The 16,552-nt window shown below is 44.9% G+C and overlaps 2 protein-coding genes across 2 annotated transcripts in view; one reads left to right on the top strand and one right to left on the bottom strand.

Annotated features, from left to right (window-relative positions):
* Positions 1-16,552, bottom strand: part of T265_08271 (hypothetical protein) — a gene marked incomplete at both ends in the record, with an annotated part of 40,593 nt that overhangs the window by 18,956 nt on the left and 5,085 nt on the right. The window contains 5 exons of the mRNA XM_009174019.1: positions 776-902; positions 7,724-7,926; positions 11,081-11,142; positions 13,196-13,333; positions 15,163-15,353. Coding sequence (XP_009172283.1) covers positions 776-902; positions 7,724-7,926; positions 11,081-11,142; positions 13,196-13,333; positions 15,163-15,353 — 721 coding nt within the window. The remainder of the gene's footprint in view (positions 1-775; positions 903-7,723; positions 7,927-11,080; positions 11,143-13,195; positions 13,334-15,162; positions 15,354-16,552) is intronic.
* Positions 4,528-5,971, top strand: T265_08270 (hypothetical protein; the record flags this gene model as incomplete). Its single annotated transcript, XM_009174018.1, has 2 exons — positions 4,528-4,640; positions 5,812-5,971. 2 exons carry the CDS (start codon positions 4,528-4,530, stop codon positions 5,969-5,971), a joined length of 273 nt encoding a protein of 90 aa, XP_009172282.1.

Raw genomic sequence — 16,552 nt, 5'->3', positions numbered from 1 at the left:
GCATTTCCCGCCAAACACCGCTGCCTTGCGGTTAGGCTTTTGAGCCAAAGGCTTTGGATGAGGACCTTAATCGTCCTCCTGTCTAGATGTGAGCGCCTTGGCAGTATCCCAGCCCTCGTACAACTATGAGTACGGCAGTGAAGCACCAGTGCCAACACTGATGTTGCTGTTTTTGATAATGATGATGCCAAAAATAGGGTTCGGGTACCTTGCCTGAATGCACTGCAACCCAAGATCATGAAACAGATTCACTTGGAGGTGAACGCTTTGACAGACTGGGTCTAAAAGGCGACAAAACTCCCGCAGTTGCACTTATTCTGCGGAAGCGCTTTCACTCGTAGCATGGGGAGCGATGAGCATTTGCCACAAAAAGCGACACCCACTGAAAAATGAAAAAGAACGGTGGATGTTTTCGCTTGAAAACGTCACAGAGGATCCATTCTGATGTATCCTTAGCCAGATTGAGAAAATCTGTGCCATTCACGTAGGTTGTGATGATCCCGATGGTGATAGGCTTGTCAAACATCAGGCATACAGACAGAGCACATAGTAGTAACCGAATATAAACTGAAAAGAGAGAGAGATAAGGCAGCCGGGAAGCGAACCAGAGCATAACACTGGGTAGAGATGTGCGTAATATACTGTACACAGATAGTGCAACGCTGATCAGACAAACCTACCTTGCGTCACTAGCGAAAACCAGAGCACAACACTGGGTAGAGATGTGCGTAATATACTGTACACAGATAGTGCAACGCTGATCAGACAAACCTACCTTGCGTCACTAGCGAAAAAAAATTCAATCTCTTTATGTGAAGGCGTTCCGCTGACGTAATGATTCGATGCGCTGGAAGAGACCGTGTCGCCGCTGGCAAATGCAGTACGGACCTCATAGGTTTTGGCTGAAACGAAAAAGCAAATGCACATTTCGAGGTTAACGAATAGTGAGTGATGGGGAGGCGCTGGTGTGTTCATCCTAGCTACGTGAAGTATTGATACCGAAAGTAAAACAAAGGGAATACTGTGTTCTTTCTTAGGCTTCCTGCAGGCTGGCATTAGAGGTCTCCATCCAGGTAGTTTTGAACTTTTACAGGGACTGGTAGCAAATCAGAACCGCTGTTTGCCGAACAACAAAGCGTGCTGAGAGCGTGACACTGCATGTAAAATAGCGGTTATTAGGTATCTGAGATTGTGGGAAAAGAGAACGCCTGCCTGATTGATACGGTCACCAGATGCTAGTCAACTCTAGCCTGCTTGAAGGTGATGGGTACCTGGAAAGCCTGGTGCCAAGCTACAGCAGGAAGGATGAAACACCTGCAATTGAAATAGTGAGAAAGTCCTGAAAAAATCCTAGCAGCAAGAATACGAGAACTGATTCAATTGATCGATTTTATTCCAAGAATCTCCCGTATCTTTCGTTGGTGATATCGACAAGAAAATGAGAATGAATTGATAAAAAGCTTAAATTATCCTGATACGAAGGCGGAAAGTTTCGAGGAGGGGACTTGTGACGTATAATCTGAAGCGACGAAAGCACCCATATTCATTGGGAAATCGTATGAATACCAGATATTCCGAACAAGTGGGTACAACAGTCACGATGAATTAAATTTATACCCCTCTGAGATTGTACCTGCATAAAGGGGAGAAACAGAGACGAATGGATGCGAGATGGTGCTGGGAAATACCGTACAACGAATTCTCATGAAGTTCGATCGACATGTCCCGAATCCGAGGCATCTGCAACCACCAGTGAGATTCTTAAACCACACTCGTTTTGCGTAGCTGTAATAAACGTCTTTTTTGAAGAATATCCACAATGAGCGGTAGTCATTGTTGTAAATAACTCTTCCATTAAAAACGGCAATCGATGAAGGGCCACCAAACTGGATACGAGCAGATTGATGACCAAACGGTTGCACGCTCCCTGCGTTGGGGATCAAAGTTAATGGAGCGTGAAAAGTAACTAATCGGTCATGTAGGTGAATCGAAGACCATCTACATGGCAATACCCACAAGGTTGATGAAAGCCGCTGAAAAGCAGTGCACTACCGAGGTCGTCGGTTAGATATGATCCCCAGTTTGCCAACGGAATGTGAGAAATGGACAAAAACGGAGGCAGGGTCTATGCCAAGGCAGACCAAAAGGAGCAGAATATATTTCTTCTGACGACGAAGTATATATGCCATGATTCCTGGTCTCCCTCGGAAAGGTGTTACTCGGAGTAGGTCAGTTTGAGTGCTTCAGTCAGCAAGCATCGGAAGTAAGCCACAAAAAAGACATTGCCGCTGTAAACTCTAGAAAGCTGTGTTTCCCAACTACCCAACATTTAGATGGATGTTTTCGAGTGACGATCGGAAATCACAAAAATAATGACTCCAAAAAACGAATCAGCACAGTATATTATTCAAGGGACATAGATTCAACCAAGATTTTCAAAACCATGCTTAGCTGCCATTCCACCCGAAGGAAGCACGAGGGTTGGGATACTGCCAGGTTGCCCAAGTCTAGACAATGGAAGTCGAGAGTCAGAGGTCTGGTTCGAACCACGTACCTTCCGGTCAGTAAATTCGCGCCCTAATCATCTCGGCCGTTGCACGCAAAATTTTTTCGGTAATGTTTTTTTACAATGAACAAAACGGTTTACAGAAGAAGCGAAGCTTCACGATCGGAGGCGCCTTATAAATAAAAATACACAACAAAAAGTAAACAAGACGACGGTAAGTGTGTGCGTAAACCATTTGGAACTTTAAAAAAAGCGGGAATATAGATAGAGCGATGGTGTAGCTTTAAAAGAAAAATACGAAGCTGTGTTCGACCCCGTACCTTCCGGTCAGTAAATTCGCGCCCTAATCATCTCGGCCGGTGCACGCATAATTTTTTCGGTAATGTTTTTTTACAATGAACAAAACGGTTTACAGAAGAAGCGAAGCTTCACGATCGGAGGCGCCTTATAAATAAAAATACACAACAAAAAGTAAACAAGACGACGGTAAGTGTGTGCGTAAACCATTTGGAACTTTAAAAAAAGCGGGAATATAGATAGAGCGATGGTGTAGCTTTAAAAGAAAAATACGAAGCTGAAAGGTCAGTCAGGCGGCAGGGCACAATCACTTGGCGAAGATGGACGGAATTACGGAGTGGTGCGGAAACAGTGAGGTTGCGGGATCGACACAGGTAGCAGTGACGAAAAAAGGATATTGGCCATAAAAGGAGATAAAATGGGGCAAATTAGGCGGTGGGTCGGTGTCGTGTGGGGCTCAGTAAGACGAAAGATGACAAGAAGACGAACAAACTTCCTGCGTATTCAGCTAAAGTATCGTCCGGCGAGATAGCTGCTTTCCTCATCAGATTTATGGTAGCGCGGAAAAGGAGGTGGACGCCAAACGAATTGACAGAAAGGATCGAAAGTACTGTTCGTCCTCCGAGATCGGCTACTTCGTGCTCCTAGCAGGACAGTGCTGCCAACCGGTGGGTAAGTTTTTATCTCGTTTGTCTGAGTAAGGGTTTGGAGGTATGTGCATCTTGGATATGCGTGCTGATAGTCTATACAACAGATTCGTTTCCATCCCGCGCCTTAGTCTCCTCATCATTCATTCATTCATTCATTCATTCATTCATTCATTCATTCATTCATTCATTCATTCATTCATTCATTCATTCATTCATTCATTCATTCATTCATTCATTCATTCATTCATTCATTCATTCATTCATTCATTCATTCATTCATTCATTCATTCATTCATTCATTCATTCATTCATTCATTCATTCATTCATTCATTCATTCATTCATTCATTCATTCATTCATTCATTCATTCATTCATTCATTCATTCATTCATTCATTCATTCATTCATTCATTCATTCATTCATTCATTCATTCATTCATTCATTCATTCATTCATTCATTCATTCATTCATTCATTCATTCATTCATTCATTCATTCATTCATTCATTCATTCATTCATTCATTCATTCATTCATTCATTCATACATACAGACAGACAGACAGACAGACAGACAGACAGACAGACAGACAGACAGACAGACAGACGTGGAGCATCTACACCATGATGGCATCCACGATAAAGATACTTGTGCCCTGACCTCAGTCAAGCGGGTAATGAGTTGTTGATCTTTTGTACCAGCACTGAGAACTTTAGCGGAACACACTATTCACAAGGTTGTCAATGACTTCTCAACATCTCACGACTGCTTTAATGCTATTTTGAGCCCTCCAGATAGGCACACTCCCCGAGTTTTCATCAACCTATTGGGCACATCTTACGAACTATGCTCATTGGCGTACTAATTTGGTTTTAATTCGAGAGACTCATTTGAATCCCAGTTGAATCGCTCGTTTACGATGTCATACAGCTGAATGTGCTGCAAAAGATCGCTTCATATTTCAGTTAAGACAAAATCTGAGACATTGCGGACAGAGCAAACTACTCACTAGGGCTGATTTCACCAATCTTGTGAAAAGTGTACTTCGTCTAGATAATCTCCAGTGGTCTATCGAATGTCGTTCCAACTAGAATACGATGTGGACTTGTACAGCACATTCATTCGTGTTCAGCTGAATTCAGCCGAGTCTCCCGTTGAAAGCAAATTAGTAGGTAAACGAATCTTTAGGTTAGTTTTTACTGGTGAAAAAGTGTATTTTTTGAAACACCCACAATAAACTAAGGGGACAACGGCAGACAGTCTTCAACCAGGTAGTCTGGTTGAAATATGACAGGATGCTCGTCACGGAAGTCGGTTGCGTGCCACGTACCATAGGGTTTCCAGTCACCTGCAAGAGCCACACAGGTCCCAGCCAAGAGGCCGCAAAGGTTTCATAAACAAGATTGCGTACGGAGTGATTTACGAGAAAAAACAAGAGCCTTCAACCTTTATGACCATCTCTAGATTTGAGATTGTAACGATTATTTCTTCTGCAACCTGCCAGTACCTCAAGTGTGTTGGGTTTTTCGAATTTCGTGGCAGCTATGCGGCATAATTATGCTATAGATAGAGAGTTAGAGTACGAGACTCATTCCTCGTTCTGATTACTGATATGATCGGTCCTCATACCCTTACCTGCACTCAGTGTGATTACGCCTGTGCTTCAGCTGGCAGGCTACGATGAGAATCAGGGCTACCGTCACATCGATACTGCGATATGCGCTTACCACGGCCAATTACCGAACCGCTCCCCAGAGTTTCAGTGATGTGCAATTCATGGTGGAGGGAATCCCTTAGCGTCAGTTGAGGTTGGAGTTTTGAGGCAATTGCATCATCGCATTGTAAACCTACACAGGTTGCACAAAGCACATATATTGGCGAAACAAGAATGGTGTACCGTCGTCAATGAACCAAGATATTGCAGACTGACGGGAATAAAACGTGTTGAAAGGTGTTTAGGCGGTCAAAACATGTAGTTTTCAACCCCATACACACAAAAAAGTGCGCATGCCCACAAGCCTGGGATATCTGTCTGGTGACAAGGTTACCGGGCCAGGTGGAGTGGTAGGTGAGGGAAAACTCTCAAACCAACGCAATCCGATAACACAGGGCAGTTATACAGAGTAAGAAGGGGTTTTCCGAAGAAGAAAAAAGGTCGTTAGCATCATACCAGGCCTTCTTGAACAAAAACAGATGGCGGGAATAATTGTGATAAAAAGTGTCGTGCAACTCAAAATGATCTCAAGCGTGGGAGGATTGTGCTATCGGGGGCTGGCTGAATACAAAAAAAGAAACTAAATGGCGCACGCACTGATAGGCGGAGCTAAGAAAATCTCACTCACCTATTCCATCTGTGCAGTACCGAAATGAGAGATATGACAAACACTCATTATGAGCAGAAACACAATACGCCACCACATCAAACACAAATGGGATTCGCATTATTCGAGAGGAATCCAAACGGCTTAGTTCAGCGTGGACCAACCAACTCCAGTGATATCGCGAAAACAAACGACTGAGCTGTGAGCTGCAGAAGGCAGTTCGTCCAAGCTGTAGCGAACAGACTGAACCCCAGAGTGGTGCGACGGCTCGCGCGCGACAGAAACTATGGTAAAGAGTGCCCGTTTCGCACCCAGAGTCTCTCCTGATGGTCCGACAAAAAGTCTCTCGGTCCTCAACGATAAAGGTCCGAGACTACTGACCGGAAGATCCGTGTGTCGAAACCAACCGCGGCTTTCCGACAGCTTTCATTTTGCAGTGTTTTGTGTCTTTTCTGGAAAGGATTCAGTCAACCGACATATGGCAATCGACCCTGAGTACGCACCGTTACCAGGAAGGGATTGCCAAGTGAGGGTGACACTGAATCAGCTTGGGCCACCAGACCAATGGACAAGAAACGGATCTCATTGTGGAGGAAAACGAATGAAGGCCACGGCGGGGTCACCGAAGACATCAACTTTCAAGCCTACCAACTTAAAGACACGTCAAACAACAAGCTAATAGGAATGATCACTCAAACGACCAATGATCGGTCATGGTGAGTGGACTCTGTATCAACCCACACACACTTCCGACCTTAACGCACGGACGTTGTTATTTCGACCGGTGATGAAACGTTTGCAGTAATCTGTAGAGATGGCGAAATAGAGTTAAAGTGGCCGCCGTTGTGACCCGCGAGTCGACCCGGGTTCAATCCGTCGGTGCGAGTAGTGAGTGAATTATGTAAAAAGTTCAGGGTTTTCATTTCACGTTTACTTTACTACGAGGTGACTATCCTTTAAGTTGGCTTCACAAAAGTCCCGTACTGACACTTCCGTGGAGCGTTACTTGACGACCAATAGCGAGGTCCACTGGCGATGAATTGCGGTCGGATATGAAGTTCATAATTCGTTTTGGATGAGGATTCCCAAAAAGGGGAACTATTTCCACGCCCCAATCGTCAGAAGTACTCATACATAATAGGACTGTGCTCTCACTCTTGAAAATACACTTTGTGGACATGAAATCGAATTTACAGATGCGTTGCTCCAAGGAGCAAACGGCTGTTGAAGCTTCCGAAGGAGCAAACATTTATCGACTGCGCAGAGGGAATTCGGAGTGCTTTAGATTAAACTTCTGAGGCCTGAAAGAAATCATTCCGCTCGCGTTTATAAACGTTGAGAAAACGAATTCAATCTTCTACGATCGATTTGCAGCTTTCCTGTACCTCAGTGAGCTCGAAATGGATGTGGAAGACTTCCCACGAATTTTAAATGAGAGCGAAATCACCTGATTTAGAAGTCGCATCTGCGAGGAAATCTAAATTAATACCGCACTTCTGTGAACTCAGCAGTGGCGAATCACTCGTTTGGAATGGTTTTTTGCTGGGCAGATAGGAAACAATCTCCATCAAGTGAAGCGCTTTGAACCGGAAGATCAAGGACCCAAAAACGATAAAATACGAGTTGAAATTCCCACAACCCATGGATCGTAAGGTTCAGTTCGAGAAACGTCCCTTAACTGGCTCAATCGGAAGATGTCCTCTTAATTGGTTCTCCGTCTGTCCTTAAACCTGGCCGAATTGGTCACCTGGTGTTTGGCAGTTTGCGTGACCTCTGACTTTATTCCAATCACGTCCGAAAATGCGTGCGCACAGGACCGAAAACAGCTTCAAGTGAGATCGGTATTTTGATCGTAACATCTAAACAACCATGATGGCTTGAAATCAGGACTAGTTAGCAACCAAAATAAATTGTGAGATAGTCGGTGAAGAGAAAAACACTGCAACTTACGATTGTCCCTGAAAAAGACTGGAAGATGGTTCATCGTGAGTTCGTGACGGCATTTTATTCCGACCAGTAGCGGGGATCCACGACTGAAAATTTGCAGAAAGGTAACGTGAATTGGGATTGGACTGTAGAGTCCCACCAAACCAGAGGGGTTTATCCAGTGTAGGAAGGAAACGTCTGCAGGGTGGAGACCATGGGCTATGTACCTAAAGTTGGTTGGTTGGTTCTAGTTTCGTTTATGGGAGATAATACTTGATAAGGATGATAGATACACCCTCGAGAGGATGGACTAATCAGCTACAAGACTGTATGGATGGAGGGAACTGGAACAAACGTTGATTTGTTGTACTTTTCAGATAGAGTGGAGATCAGGACAGCTACACAATAAATTGAACAGACTAAACGCAGGAGCCCCATTGGTTGCTCACATCTGTTAGTGTCACTAACCATCTATGTGTCCCTCTCCCGCGTACCACGCACAGGGGTCAGCTACCGACAGAGGCTTCTCTGAGTCCAAGACATTGAATATGAACAAAAGCCACAGGAAAGTAATGATAATTAATGGAAGTCAACTAGAGCGAGAAGACAATAGAATCAAGGAATTTATCGGTTCCGGAAAGGTCGTCAATAGATACCATACGTGCCACATTTATTGGACAAATGCGGGTTAGTACATGGAAGAAAAAACACAGGTAGTTAATCAAAAAAAAACGTTGAGAAGCAAACCGATAAAGCCCCGGAAAAACAAGTTGCATAAGGCCGGCTCATGTTTCAGTCGGAAGGATATTCGGGATACCGCAGTGTATTTTCTTGACAAAGCTTGGGGACTGCGCCTGATAGGGATGGAACAAGTTGCGGGCTATCGAAGGGCTTTTAGCAAGAGTAGCATGTTCCGTCAAGAAAACCCGAATATTTACTAGTTAGTCGCGAAACAGCTACCAAGCCCGTGAACTGCCGTTTTTGGAAGGTTGTAGAAGGCATGACGTCCAACTAGTTTTGTCTTTTGGATGAGTTGCAGACTGACAAATAAAGGATATATAGCAAAGCCCCTTGCCGTAGAACAAACTGCTTTGGAGGAAACAAGACGTCTTTAGCGAATATACACTCATTTGCAAACTAATTTGGTTTTTCGAGAGACTCACCTGCAACCCAGCTGAATCTCTCGTCTGTGATGTTCGCAGGCAACTGAATGTGCTGCGCCAGGTCACCTCATGTTTCAGTCGCTACGATATTCGAGATATCGCGATACATGTGTATCCTTATAATGTAATGGTTTCAAGTAGAACATAAGGTTGGTGGAAACCCGGGGACTGCGCCTACCTGATGAGCCCCAGAAAGGGCAAAACCGGTCGTGGGCTGTCGACGGATTTTCAGCAACCTTATGAGTAGTATATTACAAAGATAAACAAGACGTCTTTTCGACGGGGTTCATGAATCTAATTACCATGTTAAAACTATCCGTCCGATACATGGTATTTCAAGAAAGTATCATAGACAGGTAAAATGTCGCAACCAGTTATGTATAATAGTCACCTAACTTAGCTAGGTTCCCTTGAGCTGTATCAAACACGATCGTACAACAGAAATGCGATGCCCCCCCCCCCCGGAAATGTTCCCCGACCTATTTTCATCGCCAACCTAGACTATCCACTACGAAGAAAACAACCAGAAACCTGGCGCCAACGACTACTCAAGGTTGGACAGAACCGATAGTGTTTGTCTACCTGACGACTTCCAGTGAGGGTGAAATACCTGGTTGTCTATTGACGTCTTTCTTAACATAAAGTGAGCCTTCGTGAAAAAAATCTCTGGTTAAACTTAACAATAATCATAATAATCGTTCGGCACCCTTTCGGTGCCATGACACTGCCAGGTTGCTCAAGCCTAGACAGAGGAAGTCGAAAGACAGGGGTGGGTTTCGAACCACGGACCTTCTGACCAGTAAATTCCCATTCTAACCACTGAGCCACCTCACCTACTCCCTTAAGGAATGTACAGCATGCTCGGCAGCCATGACCCAGATGTAAGATCCCACCGAAGAGAGTTGACCAGAAAGGAAGTCGAAAACCCTCACTTTTTGTGGACCCTGTTGGGGAACACGGCGGCTCATTGCTGCATTACTCATTGCCCCTAACACAGGACGCGGCAGTCATCAGTGGTCAACTACTATTTGAGTGTGTAAACAAGAGAATCCCAAAATCAGGCCTCGAAAGCTAAAGAGAAGATGAATATCCGATGGGGTTGAGACTCACAGTAACGTTAGGATGTGCACGGAGAGCCCTAAAGAAGCCCGTGAGTATCTACTGAAAGCCAACCAGAATGAATGAAAACGAACAGCAGGCATTCAACGAAGCGGCTTGCAGGAAAAACGCACCGGTTCGTTCATTGACTGTTGCATGCATCTGGCATTTCAACTAACATTTAGAGTCGAACCGGCTCATTCCTACCACCCGTAGAACACCGCCATCAGAATGCCAAAAGTAAAACTGCATTCGTTTTGCTGATGCGAGACTCGCATTTGTTGCGATTCTTTACGACGTAATCTACTGGCCAGATGGTAAGTGATTGTTCCGCAAAAATGGCATAGATTCAACGGGAAATGTGGGACTGAAACATGTCATTGCTTCAATCGATTGGAAACATCGGAAAGCATCCGCTTAGTGAGAAAGAGTGGATGGTAATAATAACATTATCATAGGATTTTGTTCAGTCATACCACTCTCGTTTTAACGGTCGCCCTCCAGTCCTGGCGTAAGTATTCCGGTGAGTCCACACCAGAGGGAAGCACTGGACTCGAGTTTCGCTCTTATCAGAGCTCATCAGTAGTGCATATCCAATGGCCGTGCCGGGATTTGAACCCCAGACATTTGACATGCGAGGCTAGCGTGCAACCAATACTCCACCAACGCATGTTGGACGCGTTTGAATCTTCACGTCGGAACGAAAACGTGTTCACACTTGAGCGATGTGATTGGTTTGCCTGAATCATCGAACGATAACCCAGTAACTGCCCTGGTGTGACGATCCATTGACCCGCCAGTCAGGACTTCCCAGCCAGGTAGCGTGACACACGATTAAAACCGACTGGGCAACTTTTTGGTTGCAATTTTGGGGTTTTGCGGGATAGATTCTTTGTTCATAGTCACACCACTCTCGTTTGGACGGTCGTCCTCCTGTTCTGGCGTAATTAGTCCGCAATTATCACAGAATTGACCGGAAATTGCTCAGTGTCTTCCAGTGGAAACCAGTGGACAACACTCATGAGTTGGACCTGAGTGGTGCAAAGGTTACTCATCGACAAACGTACAAAGACGTAAAGGAAGCAGCACAATTTGGGACAAAGCCACCGTCCTTACTTACCGAGTAACGACTATTTCATCTGGATAGTACCGACTCTTGCAAGCCAAGGCGAAGGAGCCTTCCTGTAAGAATACAACGAAGATGGGAGATAGAAAACTGTGGTAAAGCGCACACTGAAAAAACTTTGTCTTAAATAAAGAGAACAAGGGAGGGCATTGAACTGCTGTGCTAACAAACTCGGTTATTGATTCCCGGTTCACTGATCCGGAAGTTTTCACAAAAACTTCAACGCATTCAAGAAGTTTTGGATTAAAGCAAGGAGGACTGTCTAGATACAATGCTTACAATCTCAACCACCTAGGCTAAAATCCGCGCCACAAAGGGAGAATCAGAGATTATCAGAGACGCGCTTTTTGAATTTTCAACGAACTACTACAACCTGTCTAAGTGCTCTGACCCAATGCCCAATCACGTCGATGAGTGTTACACCTTGGCTGAGTCGACCTGCGCTAAGGCCGCATATGTGGGGCGGGCCGCAGTTGGCCAGAGACAACCAGCGCCTTGCCTTACACCTTTCGGCGACTACCGGTGACGTGCAAATACGGGGCATCCTAAAACAGTCTACCAGAACCGAAGAGGAGACAAATTCTGGTTCCCTAAATAACTGACCTACGCCCCAAAAGGATATGTTGGAGCGAGATTCGACTATACGATGGGTCCATATACTTGTTGTTGTTGCCTGAAAAAATTCACTTCATCAGTACGGTTGATTCCCTAACCCACCATATCGATGAACACCATTCTAGCGTGAACTGAGTTGTCTTAGCTGGCAGTGCAGCCGGGAACATTCGCTGGAACATTTTTTCGTTTAAACTACTGTTGCAAGGTGACATAGGTGACGGATAAGATACGAGAACACATGACGAATTCATATCCGTCAACTTTCTTATAACCATTGTTGATACACGAGAATACGTGTTCTTTCATAACTTGCTGCGTTTAGTCGTTCTCATTCAACTTTTGTTTAGATGAAAAACACCAGTTCCTCACATCACACATGACGGATACAGGTTCGCCATGTCACGCCAATATCCACAGAATCGCAGATACGCAACACTAGTAAAAAAAATGGAGCATATGCCTCAGGCAACATGAATAAAAACGAAATCGTTCAGCTGCAACACCTTTCCGGTGCCTAACTGCCACCAGAATGAAGCACGAGGGCTGGGATACTGCCAGGTTGCCTAAGCCTAGACAGGGGAAGTCGAGTGGCAGAGGTCTGGCTAGAACCACGGACCTTCCTGTCAGTAAATTCGCGCTCTAACCACTTGGTCCATCTCGCCCCCGTCAGTGAAGCATAGGTGCTGACCACTGATGTCATGCTGTCGATGATGATGAAGACTAATGGCCAAATACCAGCTTCACCACTTAAGGTGTCCAAAAAAACAGGCGACGTTTGAATACCACATACGAGCATTATAAGTGGGCCTCATTCGAGGCACACGTAGACACCAGCTCAATTTTCGAGTGAACGTTTAACTCCATGAGTACGAATACTTCTGAGGACTCCTGACAATAGAAGACGATTTTATTCAAGGGTAACCTTAAACAACCGCACTTCGCCTACTTGTGAAAACTCGACATCACAAGCTAACAACAGAAAATATGTATCTGCTATGCTTTGGGGCTGTCAGTTATCGATTCAGGGTTGAAAATGAAAGCAAAAATGCTGGACAAGCAAATCTGGTGCCACGTAGTTTTCAATCAACCGACAACAAACAGACTGCAACTTTGGACAGTGGAAAAGTGAATGAAATTTTGTAGATCCAATAATCCGTTTCATTGAGGGTTATATCAGACTGACGTGGTTAAACAGAGCTGACGTCCTGACCAAGCTCTCTAAGTGGCCTTTAAAATTACTGTTTGCAGCCGTAGGTATCAACAGCGGCGCTCCTGTCCTCAATGGATGAGATGACGACGAAATGGCCCGAGTGGTTAGAGCGCCTCTCGAGTTTCCCTGTCTAGGATTGGGCAACCGGCAGTATCCCAGCCTTCGTGCCTCCTTCGGTTGGCATGGCAGCTACGCAGCGGAACAGCTGACCGCTTTTCTCTTTTTGCATTAAAATTTAGGCAAATAAAAACATAGCCGGACACCGCTGGAAAGGTGAAACTTACCAATTGCTTAACGACTAGTTCTACCACTTCCAGGAATGTAAGTGGCTTCGTCTCAGTGTGTCGGTCATAAATGTGCTGCATTAGTTTCGGAATCACTTCCGTATCTGTGTCAGAGCTGAAGGTGAATCCACGCCGAATCTAAATTCGAAAAGAAAGGAACAGTGTGAAAGGGTAGGTAGGACGGGTGGCTTCCGCAAAGTTGTAGTCTGGAAGAAACAACGGTTTCTAGGGTAAAGCTTTATCCAGTGGCTATCCACGTCCTAAGAAAATTTCTGACTTGAACCACAGCAGCCTGGTGATCGAATGAGTAATCGGGAGCATGTGTCCTAAAACCGAGTTGACCAGGGAAGTTTTACAACTGCCTTCCGACTTAAACCTCCTTTCATCTGACGACCCCTGGAGCTAAGAAATCGATTCCCCAGAAATATCCACAACACCTGCCAAAACCTAGCTTCAAGCTACTAAAGTACTGCGCACTCAATCCTCCAGACTTGTAAGTTCGGGTACAAACGTACGCAGACTGAACAAGCTACCGGCTGGTCGAACTGGCACAAGACATCAAATCAAAAGAACTGGACTTCATTCACCGGTTCACCACTGTAGTACTCGTAGTGCCACTTGGTCGAATAAAAAATCAAAAGAAATCAAAACCATTAGAGAGTACCGTTGCCAGTGGCTGAGACAGCCCGACGCATAGATTGCACTGTCTAAACAGGTCCCCCGCATAGTGTCAGCCTGCATTCGACGCGATGTGCAAAATTATGAGAAAAAAAATAGGATCGACTCAATACATAGGGAAAAAACGAAGCATCGGGATATCCACCGAGTGGAATGTTGTCCTAACCAGCGAGACAGGAAACTTTTTTGACAAATATAGCGATTTATTCTGGCATCAGAAGATAGGCCGAGATTACCACGACAGACGAGGTGAAGGAGTATATGACGTACCTATCTGACGTACCAAGTCTGTGGACAACAGCCATTGAAAGGAGGGCATCGATTCTGGTTTATCTATCAGGCCGGAGATACTCACTTACATAAGAATGTCATTCAGCATCAGGGTCGTTCCCGATTTCAGAAGATCAAAGGAGATGGGTTGTTGAGTTGTAGTGAAAAAAATACCGGAGGTCAAACAGCTGAGTGATTTGGTGAACTAATCGGCTATTTTGACTGAGGAGGGTAGCTTTTCGAAGGATGCACTTACCACAACCATCGGTCGCACGTTTATTGGCTACTGATCACCTCCCCAAAAACAAAATTCTGTGAGCTTACATCTGAAGCTCTATAATTTACACTGCGACACAGTAATTCGACTTATTAAGTAAACGAACCAGTAGTCACAAGTCATCCCATTACTTTTTATGACGATTTCACGGTTCGTGTCAGATGGACTGAAGAGCTGGACCACAAGCGACACAACACATTCAGTAGATGACTACGGCGAGTCCGTTGCGCGCTGCATGCACTATTTGGCCATCCGCTCTTTTTCGACTAGTCTCAAATGGCACCGAAGAAGTGCAACGGTGATCCGTAAAGTAACTCATAAAGATCGGTAAACTTTGTCGTGTTTCCAACAAGCCACATGTATGACAAATATAGTTTATAAGGCGTTGAAACGTAGCTACCACCCCCATCTCTTTGGCGCTAAGATTAACGAAATTGTGTTGAGTAATTATGGCCAATGCTCCACAGCTCAAACAATAATACTGACAGTAATGACGGCACCAGGTAATGGAAAGAATACCGGCCACCGCACCTCTGATTACGTCAAAAATACGTTCAAACTAATACACAAAATCTCCTGATGAAACGTCACCAAAGTGAAACGGGCGTCTGATCTTTGCTGGGATCGAAGCGGGTCCACTTCGGGAGGGAGATGATGCGTTGAGTCCTACAGCAGCACACCATATGTCGGAAAACGCATTAAAAATTTTGAAAGCTCTAAGACAAGAACAACGAAGACATACCAGCAGCGCGTGGAGATCCTTGTGATTAGAAATAATGCCATTGTGGACCACAATGAATGCGTTGTCTTCACCGGATGTTTGTGGATGTGCGTTTCGTTCACTTGGCTCACCATGAGTAGCCCAACGTGTATGAGCGATCCCCACGTGGTTGTTAAGCAAGGCCTGACTGAGCGGATCAGACTTTAACGAGTCTAAGAAGTTTGGGAGCAGGCAAGGTAGATATTTTTCTTTTTACAAAGTACAAATATGGCTTGCGAAGCTGGGAAGTATCTTAACCCTATGCAACCCAAATGGTCGTAACTGTGCCGCGGGCATAAAAATAAATTCCTGTTACAGAAAGCCTTGGTAAACAACCGGTGAACTGTTCGCCAAATTGTTCTGAAGTGTGACTTATCGATCGGTTCCAGTTTCTAATAGGTTAAAGGCGGGGGTGGAAAACACTTAATCCAAGGTGTCCTTAGTCGCACGACTGCAATGATGGCTGACGTGCATTCAACTGCCAAGATCTAGAAAGCTACCGATACATTTTCGCCAACCTCGAGCTGTAGACTTAGCAAAACAACCATACCGAATAAAAGAGGGCACTTAAAAAGCTATACGACCATTCAGTCAGTAAATATGCTATAAACCACGTACCATAGTTTCGCACACCGAGAAAGTGGAGAGTAGGTAAGGTGTTATCAGTCAATCGGGGCGATTACCTGGTCTGTAAAGTGAGTTCACATCGTCCTCATTAAGTGGGAGACTGGGCAGCCAGACATTTGGAGCAATAGCGCTGATACGGGAGAGGTGCACATTGCGTGACTAAGTCATGGCTATCAGTATCACCACTTGCTGATGAGCTAGGACCCAGGAAGTCAATGGTATATTGTAGGGCAAAAAGAGATGTGCAAGGTAGATTATTCCCCGACAAAAGGACATCCCCTAACCACCGTGATCTACAGAACAGTATTAGCTTGTTTACTGCGGGGAGATTAATCTTTCCAAAAGCCATCCGATGTATGTCAGCTTTGTTGATCTGGCAATCCAACCAGACCCGAACAACAGTGATAAAAACACAAAAATTATTCGTATACCTCCTGGGCAGGAATACGTCTCTGATACATGGGTCGTACAGGTGCTTTGGCAGACAAGCTGACATCACATGTACCCAAGGTTAGAGAAAGCTGTTATTGCCTTCATAATGCAGAAATGATCCGGTCTTCAGACGATCTTCAGACAGCTGTTCAGATGACCAAATTTGTCCACCACATGGATTGACCGGTCTGATCCACTTCACTAGCAAAACTTTACTTATTGTGGGTGTGAAGCTTACGCCAAATCATGCGGTAAAACTAGCTAGTTTATTTAAAATGGATTGAATCGCTGAAGGTTCAGAACCAAGAACAGC

This window comes from Opisthorchis viverrini (genome assembly GCF_000715545.1).
Source record: "Opisthorchis viverrini unplaced genomic scaffold opera_v5_210, whole genome shotgun sequence".
NCBI classification, from domain to species: Eukaryota; Metazoa; Platyhelminthes; class Trematoda; order Opisthorchiida; family Opisthorchiidae; genus Opisthorchis; species Opisthorchis viverrini.
This window is presented reverse-complemented; position numbering and strand designations above follow the sequence as displayed.